The sequence below is a fragment of the Brachypodium distachyon genome, chromosome 1, assembly GCF_000005505.3.
Source record: "Brachypodium distachyon strain Bd21 chromosome 1, Brachypodium_distachyon_v3.0, whole genome shotgun sequence".
NCBI lineage: Eukaryota > Viridiplantae > Streptophyta > Magnoliopsida > Poales > Poaceae > Brachypodium > Brachypodium distachyon.
Window position 1 is genome coordinate 33,834,943 of NC_016131.3, and position 11,757 is coordinate 33,846,699.

Genomic DNA, 11,757 nt, shown 5'->3' on the forward strand with positions numbered 1-11,757 from the left:
GGTTCGTAGAACATCACAGTCCCAACATATGGTATTTCTTTAGAATTATTTTAAAACTTCTAAACGTGGTTTTTATGCAGTTTGCACGGTTTGCAACGAACGAGGGTTTCACCGGATACTTCGTTCAACATCTAAATCTAAACAAGTCAAGTTACTTACAATAAAAAAGAGTAACCTGAAAACTTGGTTAAGAAAAAAAGAAAAAACCTCAGTAGACTTGTTGAGATCATCTACCTTCAAATCACAGGTTTTTAGACCCTAACGTAACTAATCCCGATCAATTAAGCCCTTAATCCCAAAAAAACCGTTTGGTACGGTCGGGATTGATCAGCCCACGGTGGTTCTCCTCGTGACGCTCATCAGTCTTCTTCTTCATCGGCTTCTTCTTCATCGGCTTCTTCTCCATCGATCTATATCTGCCAGTGCGGCCACGGGGGCGCCCCTGGCCCCGCCATCCCCCCCGCGCTGCCCCACCATACATGTAGGTGATGCCATGGCCGTGCTCGAGTCCGCCGTCTGCCTCAGCGAGTTCGTTTTTCATTTCATCATTCAATTCACCTGCAGCTTCTCGCCAATTGCATTGTCCTGCGATTCTCGTAGCTATGGCACATCCATCATCCTGGATCTGAGAGATTACTCCACTAGATTGAGAAACCAGCACTATTAAAAAAATAGAAAGCCAGAACGTGGTTGGAAAGAGCACGGCTTGCATCCGTTCTGAGCCAAGGAAAAAAAGAATTGGGCATTTGTTGCCTGAAAGAAACTCACATGCGACCTCCTTTGCTTTCCTTTCCCTTGTCTCCATTTCGTCGAACAGCTTCACGGCGTCTGTGTGTCCACCGTATTTCCAGTAGGCGAGCGAGACTCTGGCCAACATCGGCGCCATGGCCACCAACCTCGACGGACGACGGTGGTGGCGCGGCTGAAGCGGGGCAGCAACACGATTGGCGCGCGGCGCACGGACGGAACGGGCAGCACGGCCGTCACGGTGGCGTAGACGAGAGCGCGCAGGTGCGCGGCGGCGTAGAAAATGTGTGCGTCCGTCGGCGAGGTCAACGTGAGCTCCGGCGACAGTGAAGTTGCTTTCTTTTATTGCCGCCGGCAGTGTCACAGCAGCCCACAACGAGGACTGCGGGATGAGCGTTGGGGTTGGCCATGGGGAAGAAGACGCGGGGTGTCCAAGGAAGAAGAAGCGGTGGGCCCAAACTTAAAAATCCCACCGGACCAAGCAACCCCACCGGACCAAACAGTTTTTTTTCGAGTAAACGGTTTAATTGGCCGGGATTTTAGTTCAAGGGTCGAAAATCCGAGACTAGAATGTCGGGTTTGATTGCGAAGATCTCTACAAGTTCAAGGTTTAAAATAGATTTTTCTCTTCTCGTTGCTAAATACTTCCTCCATTTCATAAAGGTTGGCGTATTTCGTTTCGTCAAGACAAACCTTGGACAAAAATCTAATATCTAATTAAAGTAACAAAAATTATATAGTGTAAATTGTTTCAAAGTTATCGTACGGGTGAGAATAAATCAAATCCATCTAAAACTAATCAATATGATCTGACCAGAAATCTTTCAACGCGTATTTGGAGGACACAGGGTGTGTTCAAACTCCAATACACTCACGTTGGCCATGCATAGATCGTAGGAGTCCATACATGTTACGGAGACTAGGCTCACTACACGCGTTATGTGCTAATTAATTAATGTCAAAAATAATGAAAGTAAAGTATTTAAAATTGACACAAATTCCATGCATATGAGCATTTAAAATTAGTACTAACCTGGTACAAAATAGGCCGACATTTTTTAGAAATCGAAGAGAGTACCAATAAAATAAAATCCGGTATATCAGTCTAAGGTGAAACCGTGTTCTAAGAGATTAACTTTTTTCTAGCAGAAATCTTAACTAAAATCATATTTAAGTGATACAATCTGCTGCCCTGAACTAAACATATTCAGCTCTTTAATTAACAACATCTTTTCCGAGACACATAAATCCCAGAGGTAACAAACTTTTTAAAATTTATATATAATTAACTATGAGTAGCACTTCATGTGGGAAAAATAGTTTATGGATACAAAATGGTTTATGGATACTTCATATAGGAGTATTAGCTAAGTCCAACCCTTAATTTCAGTAGCAACTCATGATGACAAGAGAGAAAATAATACGAAATAACCGTTCTTACTTAATCTGGCTACTTAGGTAATATGAAACGTTTCGTGTAATAAAAAAACTCTAATAGCTCCATAAAATCAGATTAGTCATTGATAATTCTTGACCCGATCATAAAACCTCTAATAGCATCATAAAATTTAGACCAACTATTAATTTGGCTAATGTAAAGGGAGGCCGGAGCTGCCGGGAGGGGGCGAGAACCGCTGCAGCAGAGGTGACGACTAACGCTGAAACAGTAGGTGAGGATGCGTACCGCCGTATGTGGAGCGATCATATCGGACTCCGATGCGCGGGCCTACTCTCTTGCTAAAACATATAATGACCAACTAATCCACAATATAATATGCATTCAAAAGATCTATATCAACGCAAAACTATATATCTTGGTTAGGTAAAAATGAATCAAATATTCAAAAAGTAACTGAAAGATACAGTATATTTAAATTGCATTTTTTTTAAATTTAAATTGCATATAGAATAAATCTATCAAATAATAAGAAATATTATTTATAGATGCATATAAATATCATTTTAATATACAAATCTAGCCGCACAATCTGCGCGGGTCACTCCGCTAGTTACTCTATTAATATGTAAGTTATATGATACGAAATCATGATCATTAGCAAGAATTTTTAAAGACGAATCCATTGATATAAATTTCATGTATGAAAAAACACATATCAATAGAGTTTGTATTGGTTAAAGCCTTATCTTAACGAAACAAGATACGCCAACCTTTGTGAAATGGAGGGAGTATGAACTAGATACAAATTGCTACTGATCGTCCTCGTACACCAGGGGCTACAAGTTTGTAAAACCAAAATTGTTCACAACCCACTCTGGCTCCAATTAGTGGAAGAGGAGTACAATTAGGTAAACCTCTTTCCCGGAAGCTCCCTGGTGTTCGTGGAAAGAGGAATGCGATCAGCTTTGCTACTGATCGTCCTCGTCCACGCGGGAGAGCACCTCCGGCGGCTCGGCGACGGAGTACCGGAGGAGCGGTGCCAGCCCCTTGTCCGCAAGGCGCACCCGCCGATTGAGCTCGAACACACGGTCTGCTGCAAATCCCGCACGAGCTACGCATTGTCCAATGCCTTTCGGTGGGTGTCGTCCTTGGGGCCGTGCTCCTCAGAGGCCTTGCACACGAAGAAGATGAGGTGTTGTTCCACTTCGTCGTCGGTCCCGAGTACCCAGAAACCAGATCGAGGGGGATGCGGCGCCGCTGCAGGAGGGTCCGAGCTTCCTCCTTGATCTTTAGCTCCTCCAGTTTCGGCGCCACCTCATCTTCCTCGTGCTCCATCTTGGGCACCCAGAGCGCGCCGCCGCCACCGCACCTCGGGGTAAGCCTCGTGCGACGCCTGTCTACTCCACGACCGGCTGGCAAATCTCCCCAGCAGGGATAGGCGCCTCCACGGCGACCAACGCGCACGTTCGTCGAGAACATGTATGTAGGAGACACGGCGGATCCATGTCGCCGACGGGAAGCTAGGGTTTTTGGGGGGACGAGTGGGGTGTGTGGTGGGGTGGAGAAATTGGGTCGACTCGGTCCCATTAAAAAAGGATTTGGTGGGGGGAGGTTTGTTGGGTCTCTGCCCGGCGGCCCTGGGAATGTGAAAAGGGTTGACTCGTTTAGCCCTAGACGGACTAGCGGACCGCGCGGCGATCCATTCCGTTTTCCGTCTATGGAGACGCCAACCGGCACAGATTTGGGCCAGAATGCGTCTCGACGAACCAAAATCCAGACTCAGCCGCATATGGATTGCCTCGCTGAACCGCGGTTTTATTCGTTACGACCTGAACGGACCGCTCCAACCCAAATACTTCACCCGATGGAATTGTCCTTAGCTCAATGGATTGCACCCCGGATGAGCCACGAACGATCCGTACTACTTGTACAGGACTAGGCATGCATGTCTCGTGAATATAGTACTCCCTACGTTTCATGTTAAGTGACTCAAATTTATACAAATATGAATGTATCTGTGTCTAAAAAACGTTTAGATACATTAATAAAAAGTCACTTAATATGGAACGAAGGAAGTCTAAATATACATGTATTTATACTTACAACACGTCTAGATACATGTAATAGAGAGTTAATTAATATGGAAGGGAGGAAGTAGTAGATCAGACAATTTGGATACGGACCTGTAAAACACGGTGGACAAGACCAGAAATTCCAAGATGGTCGACCCCAAAAGAAAAGTGTACCTGAAATCTCCCAAACGAATGGAAGCAAAAAGGCGACATCCTTTTGCTTTGGAAAAGATATGAGCAAAGCAACAAGAAGGGCACGTTAGCACTCCTGTAATGTTGGCATGTTCGATCCAACTGTTCTGTAAAAAAATTCCAAATCGAGTAACAGTGCGAAAAAAAAATGGAAACAGAGCAACAGAGCCTATTTCTTGCCGCGAAAACGTGTGTGGAAGTAAAGTGAACCCTTGCTTCCATCCTTTACTACACTAGTAGTACTCCGTGCTCCACTTCAAACACTTGGTCAGGCAAACTAGTGGTAAAACCTGCTACGCCTTCTATGGTTCGGTTCGGCCTGTCAATCTTTCGGCAAAGGGGTTTGTCCTTGTTTACCAGGACTGCTACAGTGCTACCAGCTGACAATTTTGACCTGGGAAGGAAGGCTCCCGCTGCTGTGGTCGAGTGACCGGTGGCATAGAGCAAGCACACGAGTAATCATGACATGCATGCCCGGGCAGAGTAGTTTAATGAAGCCTCCTCCCGCCGGGCAGGGGTTATCCATCGATTCGGCCGGTTCTACCTTGGCACCATCTGACCCACGTGGTGCATGCTTGGTTGCTGCAGTACTCCGGTTGTGTTTGCCTGTAGTCCACATTTTTTAAGCGTATTTGGCAGCGGAATTGTTCGGTGCCACTACGTGGGTTTTCTTGCTCTTTGGTTATATGTAACGAGAGGTCGACGCAGTGTATTTCCCTTCCTTTCCGCAGAAATGAGTGACATGCTTTGGTGAGATCAAGAGAAATCAAACCGGAACGGGGGGCAGAGCAGAGCACAGCCCGGGCGAGGCTCTTGTCTTCCCAATGCATCTTCCCGAAAGAAAACAAAAGGAGAAAAAGAAAAGAGCTTGTCTTCCCAATGCGTGCGTCAACTGACACTATTGGGATTGCCAGCTCTGTCAGCACAAAGCATGAGTAAAATTCTAATGCTTCCACACTGGATTTGCATTTAAGAGAAAATCTTCCGAGGTCAATCACGAGGGCCTGCCTCTGCAAGCATGGAGCAAGAAGCGCCCGCTGCCTGTGGAGTAGGAGTACTACTATGCATGTCTGTAGACCGTCGAGTACACGTCCGAATCTATGCATTTAATGAACTGGATACTGCTAATCATTCCCCTATGGCATTGGCCGGGTGTAGCCCTGCTAGTAGCAGCACTGCGGCGCAATGGACGCATCGATGGAACTCGATCCATCTGCATATATTAACGTGCCCTGGTGTTCTACCTTCATTCCGTCCATTTCATCGTGATGACACATTGGCACACCGGCACGTTTTAGCGATGCTAAAAATTACTATGGCCTCGTTTGATTCAGGATTTTTTTTTGGAAAGGATCTTTTCGGCGTCGGAGACAAACTCTCTGGTGGAGTTTCAGGTGGTTTCCAATCCTAAGATACAAGAGGGTATGATGACGAGGGCCCTGATGATGATAGTACGTACGGAGTAGTATCCAAATCTACTTTTGTGTTTGAGCCGTGGAAAAAAGAAGAAGGAAAACGCCCTCTAATTCGGAAGTCTCAATTCGGAAAACTAAGCAGGGAGGAGGTAGAAGTACTTCCTTTTTATAAATGTCCTAATTTTAAAGTACGAACAGATGTATAGAAAAAAATACTTACAATAACAATAATGACGAATCTAATATACAATAAAGTTCTAGATGTTGATATATTCTTCCATAAACTGACTCAAACTAAAAAAAACAGTCTAAAGTAAAGCTAGAACATCTTTAAAAATAACCGAGGAAGTAAAACCAATAGACTCTTCTAAAAAGTAAAGCTAGATTTTCCATGCATGTAAAATGAAATACCCAGATTTGTTGTGAAGATGTTTCCGGCCGTCCACGCACGTGCTTCGGATTTCCCGGAGCATGACGAAGAATCTACGGGCTAGAGAGACCTGTGTCCACTCCTGGTACTCCTTTAGGCTCTAGTGCAATAGACTGCACCGCCAATCAGCCACGAACGATGTGTAATACTCCTTTAGAGCAAGGGCAATTGTGATAACCAGCCGCTGGCTATAAAACTTTTATAGCCTGTCTAATAATTAGCATGTATAATAGTTGGCTATAAGTATAGATGTTGTATTTTATTAAATCCGGATTCACATTTCAAATAGTCTAGGAGCTCGTTACTGCAGCTGGCTGTTAGTTTTACAGTTCACTTTCTCTTCTCATTCGTCCAACTAAATACAAATATGATATTTAAATTATGTGATCAGCCCACTATTATTCTTGATCTTAGGACAACCCGTAACCTGTATAGGACTTGGCACGCATGCCTGCCTCGTCAGCTGTGAACAAAGGAGATACCTGGGGAGGCAATTCGGATACGGAGCCGTAAATAAAGCATGGTTGACATGAGTCGTGGAAGAACCACCAGGAGATTGTCAACACCAAAAAGAAAGTGTACCTGAGATCTCCCAAAAGGGTATGGAAGCAAAAAGGCGCCATCCTTTCTATTTGGAAAAAATATGAGCGAAGCAACAAGAAGGACACGTTAGTACTACTCCTGAAACGTCGTCAGGCATGTTTGATCAACTCTTCTGTCAAAAATTGCCAAATTGAGTAGCATTGCCGAAAATTAAATGGATACTACAGAGAAACAGAGCCTATTTCTTGCCGCGAGAACGTGTGGAAGTGCAGTGAACTCTCTACTTCCATCCTTATTACTAGCAGTACATGCTCCACTTCAAAGTTCAAACAGTTGGCCAGGCCACTAGTGGTAAAACCTGAGGTTCGGTTCGGCCTTTCGATCCTTCGACAATGGGGGTTTGTCCTTGACCTGGGAAGGAAGCCGGACTCCCTCTGCTGTGGTCGAGTGACCGGGGGGCACAGAGAAGGCACAGGAGTAATCATGACATGCATGCCCGGGCAGAGTAGTTTAATGAAGCCTCCTCCTGCCGGCAGGGGTTATTCCAGGGGTTACATCGATCGATTCGGCCCGTTTTCCCTTGGCACCATCCGTGGCCCACGTGGTGCTCCGCTAGATTGCTTGCTGCAGTACTCTTGCTGCTGTGTTGCCGATACTCCTCAACATTTTTTAACCGTGTTTTGGTGCGGAGTTATATACGTACTCCGGTGTGCCAGTACGCAGTTGTATATCTGAGTTTTCTTGTTGTTTGAGACAAGACATTGGTCGCCAGGTCGATGATGTACGTACGCAGTTGTATTTCCTCTTTTCGGCAGCCATCGGTCAAAAATGAGTAGTGACATGCTTTGGTGAGATCAAATCAAATCAAACCGGAGGGCAGCAGAGTAGTACAGTCCGACGCGAGGCGAGGTCATCATTAAAAAAGGTTGTCGATCTTCCCGTAAATTTTTTTAAAAAAGAAGAAGCTTGTCTTTCCAACGCGTCAGTCGTCAACTGGCCACAAGCAAGCGCGCGAAGCACCTATTGGGATTGCCAGCTCTGTCAGCATACATCATCATGAGTAAATATTCTAATGCTCCCCGCCTCCCCGTTGGATTTGCGTTCAAGAGAAAAATCTTCCGAGGCCAATCCGGAAGGCCCTAGCTAGAGCGGTTACATGCACGGCGCGTGTTGCCTGTGGGAGGCTCGCCCTTCCAAGGGCATGCTATAGCTGCACCAGTATGCATGTCTGTAGACCGTAGAGTGCACGTCCGAATCTATGCATTTAATGAACTGGATACCGCTAATCATTCCCCTATATGGCATTGGCCGGGTGACCTAGGCTTCTAGCACTGCGGCGAAATGGACGCGTCGATGGAAATCGATCCGTCTCTCGTAAGCTAACGTGCCTGCCCTGGTGTGTTCTACTCTACCGTCCAAATTGCACCCTTCCGTTCCGTGCATTTCAAACTTCGTACAAAGCGTTACTACTGCTACTTCGGTACCACTCTTCCCTTCCAAATTGTGATAATGCAGTTTGGCATCGCCAATACCGATGCTAGCGCTACTATGGTCTCATTTGATTCGGAAAAAAGATTCGGATAAAAATGTCTTAGGACCTCTTTCATTCCAAGAAATTTCATGGGAATTTCATAATCCCTCCATTCAACAAAAAGATGTCTTAAGTTTGTCAAAATTTGAATGTATCTGGACATGATTTAATATATAGATGCATTCCAATTTAATCAAAGTTGACATCATTTGTTGGACAAAGAAAATAGTATTTTATTCATATTTTTTCTCTCTGTATTACTACTTTGATCTGTAGCATTTCAATCATAGGAAAATTTCCCCTGAAATACTTTGCATGCGGTTTTGAAGGAAAATGTCCACGAGACCCAACCTTGTGAAAATTTTCTTTTGGTTCTATGTGACAAATATGAGTAGCATACATGTAACCCCTCATGAAAATTCTTATATTGCAAATTTGTGTGTTTTCTCTGACGGAATCAAACGGTTTCTATAGCAAATTTATGTGTTTTCTATTATATGCCATTCAATTGATGCCATGCCATTCGGTTCATACGATTTTTTTCTATTACCGTGTCTTTAAAATCTTGTGAATCAAGGAGGCCTAGCCCTTACATTACGTTGGTTGTTTGACATGAATCATCGGAGTACAATATTCTCTACGTTGCTCTACTCTTTTAAAATCTGCATCTTTATGGAAAACATTTTATGGGCCAGTTCTTTTCGGCTTTCTGGACCGGCTTTTCCGAAAAGCCGCTCTCCCCTAGCTTTTTGGAGAAGCCGCCACCTAAATTTGATTAGGCTGCCAAATTAGTTTGCCTAAACAACTTTGGAAACCTAGCTAAATCTGAAATGCGGCTTCTACAGGAAGCTAGGTGGGGGCAGCTTCTAGGAGAAGCCAGTCTTAGAAGCCGAAAAGAACGCAGCCTATACTTTGCTGTAGTTTCACGTGGTTCCAATCTAAATATCCAAAATTGTATGGTATTGAAGTTATGGATTTTTTTTCGCTCCGCTCTTTTTAATCTACTTTTGTATCTAAGCGGTGAAAAGAATAAGGGGAATGAATAATTAAACACCCCTCTAAGCCCTTGTTTGTCAGCAATGAGCAAAACCACATATTGATGAAAAGGAATTGAAGGAAATTAAGATGAATTACGATCCTTCATCATATTTCCCATTTCCCTTGGGTAAAGACATAGATGATTCAAACAAACAAAGTCTAATTGGGGAAATTCGGGAAGCTAAGCGAGCAAGTCTAAACAAACAAAACCAGATACTTTGTTACCGAACATAACAAAAAGGGGTCCAAATCTAACGGTGACATCCATACATTGGGCCACCTAATTTCGAAGGAGAGTATTCCATATTTGCCACTCAAATTTTGCCCGTATGTCCAAATGCCACTCAAAATTTCCTTGTTCTAAAGTTGCCACTCAAATTTTGTACAGGTTACAAATAAGCCACTACCGTTAGTTGACCGCTAGTTGACCGTTAAGTAAGAGATAAAAAGACAATTTTGCCTCTAGATAATATGTTGATTTCCTTTACAAGAAAATATTTATTTCAGAGAACTTATAATTTCAGATTTTCACGATGTCAGTAACACACAATATCGGAGTAAATTTCAGCAAAAAATTGAAATGAATAGTAGTGATTTTGGCATAAAAAGTTGAAATGAGTGATAATGATTACTGGCTCCTCATGGTGCCACGTCATCTTCTCTTCCCGATACAATTTTTTTTAGAACTTCCGCTACAGTCGCACACACGTCACACACGTCGTGTGTCCGCTCTCCTGCGCCATGGGCTGTTCAGGTTCAATATGGGCCATTCAACACTTCATTCAGGCTATGGGCCCTCAGCAACTCCGCGATTGGCACATGATTGCCCTGAAATTTACTAGACCATATGGCTGCCTAATTACTGCAGATTTGTTTCTCTAGTGATTCATCAATCATGACCCGCTGCAAATGTGGACCCAAGGGTATTTTGGTCAATATGAAAAAATTGATAATTGTTCATCTCTTACTTAATGGTCAACTAGCGGCCAACTAACAGTAGTGGCATATTTGTACTCTATGCAAAATTTCAATGGCAAATTTGGAACAAGGAAATTTTGAGTGGCATTTGAGCATATGGACAAAATTTGAGTGGCAAATATGGAATTCTCTCATTTTGAAGATGTTCATCGACCCTTTTCTTGGCACTTCAACTTTGCATGCGGTCGCCCCAAAACGGCAATGTCGAACTCCCATGGCCGTGGTGTGGTATTGTTCATTTTCTCGGTATTGTTCATTTTCTCTTGAGACAGTTCAAAGTTCCAAATATCATGAAATTTTGTGGATGCGAAATTGTATGCCATGGCCGTGGTGTGGTATTGTTCATTTTCTCGGTATTGTTCATTTTCTCTTGAGACAGTTCAAAGTTCCAAATATCATGAAATTTTGTGGATGCGAAATTGTTGTGCATACGACTTTTAGAAGTTCGCGACGTTCATGTGTCCATTTTTCTATCCAACTATTCTTTCGGCCATGACTGGAATCTAGGACCGGCTTGACCTCCCAGTCAGATGGTTGTTGAACAAAAAAACGTCGGACACATCACGTTGTTCTTTAATATGTGAACTATATAGGAGCTCTGTCTTTGATATCGACAGGGACACTTCAAAGTTTTCAAAAAATGTCTAAAAACTATTTTTTGATATATTTCATGCTTTGGTATCTGAAATATGTCCAAACTATGGCATTAAAAAAATACCAGAGTTAAATCGGCAATATCAATTTAAGTGTGTAATTCTTGTTTCTTGCACAGAACATGGTCTTTTATTATCGAAATTTTACAAGGTAACAAATATATTCGCAATTTCTGAAAATGTAAATTTGGAGCCACCGATACTCACAGAAGTACTCATTTTTCAGGACCCTTTTGATTCACATGATTGAAAAAGAATACGGGAATAAATAAAAATGGAGCATTGTTGTGTCATGTCCACTTGAACCCTGTATAATTTTTGTTTGCCCCAATGTTTGTTTGATTGCATCAATGGATTTGTACCAAGAGGTTGGACTGCATAGAAAAATTTCTCATGAAACGGAGTACAAATGAATAGTTTGAAAAAATCCTACAGATTTCAAAATTCGTATGAAAATCGGTTGAATAGAAAAGGCCTTATTAAGAGGAAGAAAAAAAAGATCAAATGCCACGCCTCTCTAATCCCTCGGATTCCAATACTCTCCTTTTACTCCTTCCGTCTTTATAAGCCGTGTGCGCTTCTGTTTCGTTGTCCTGCGCCGGCGCTAGCCCAACCAAGCAAAGCAAAGAAACAACAATGGCCGCCTTCTCCTCCTCCGCCTCTCGCCTCAACCAGACAGCCCCGCCCTTCTTCCCGCAGGCAGTCCTCCCCGCGCCCGCGGTGGCTCCGCATCGGTGTTTCCAGCCGCCCCAGCTGCAC

At 43.5% G+C, this 11,757-nt stretch overlaps 1 protein-coding gene across 1 annotated transcript; it reads right to left on the bottom strand.

Annotated features, from left to right (window-relative positions):
* Window positions 1-89: 89 nt before the first annotated feature.
* Window positions 90-1,257, bottom strand: LOC106865783. The gene is made up of 2 exons (XM_014896594.2): window positions 769-1,257; window positions 90-660 (listed from the first exon to the last, which is right to left on the bottom strand). The coding sequence occupies exons 1-2, from the start codon at window positions 884-886 to the stop codon at window positions 290-292; spliced, it is 489 nt and encodes a 162-aa protein (XP_014752080.1). The 5' UTR covers window positions 887-1,257; the 3' UTR covers window positions 90-289.
* Between the last annotated feature and the right edge of the window lie 10,500 nt (window positions 1,258-11,757).

Excerpts from the sequence above, each read along its gene's own strand:
- LOC106865783 (XM_014896594.2), bottom strand. The coding sequence starts at position 886 with ATGGCGCCGATGTTGGCCAGAGTCTCGCTCGCCTACTGGAAATACGGT. Across the intron at positions 661-768 it reads GAAAGCAAAGGAGGTCGCAT|TGCTGGTTTCTCAATCTAGT; the intron begins GTGAGTTTCTTT and ends TTTTTTTAATAG.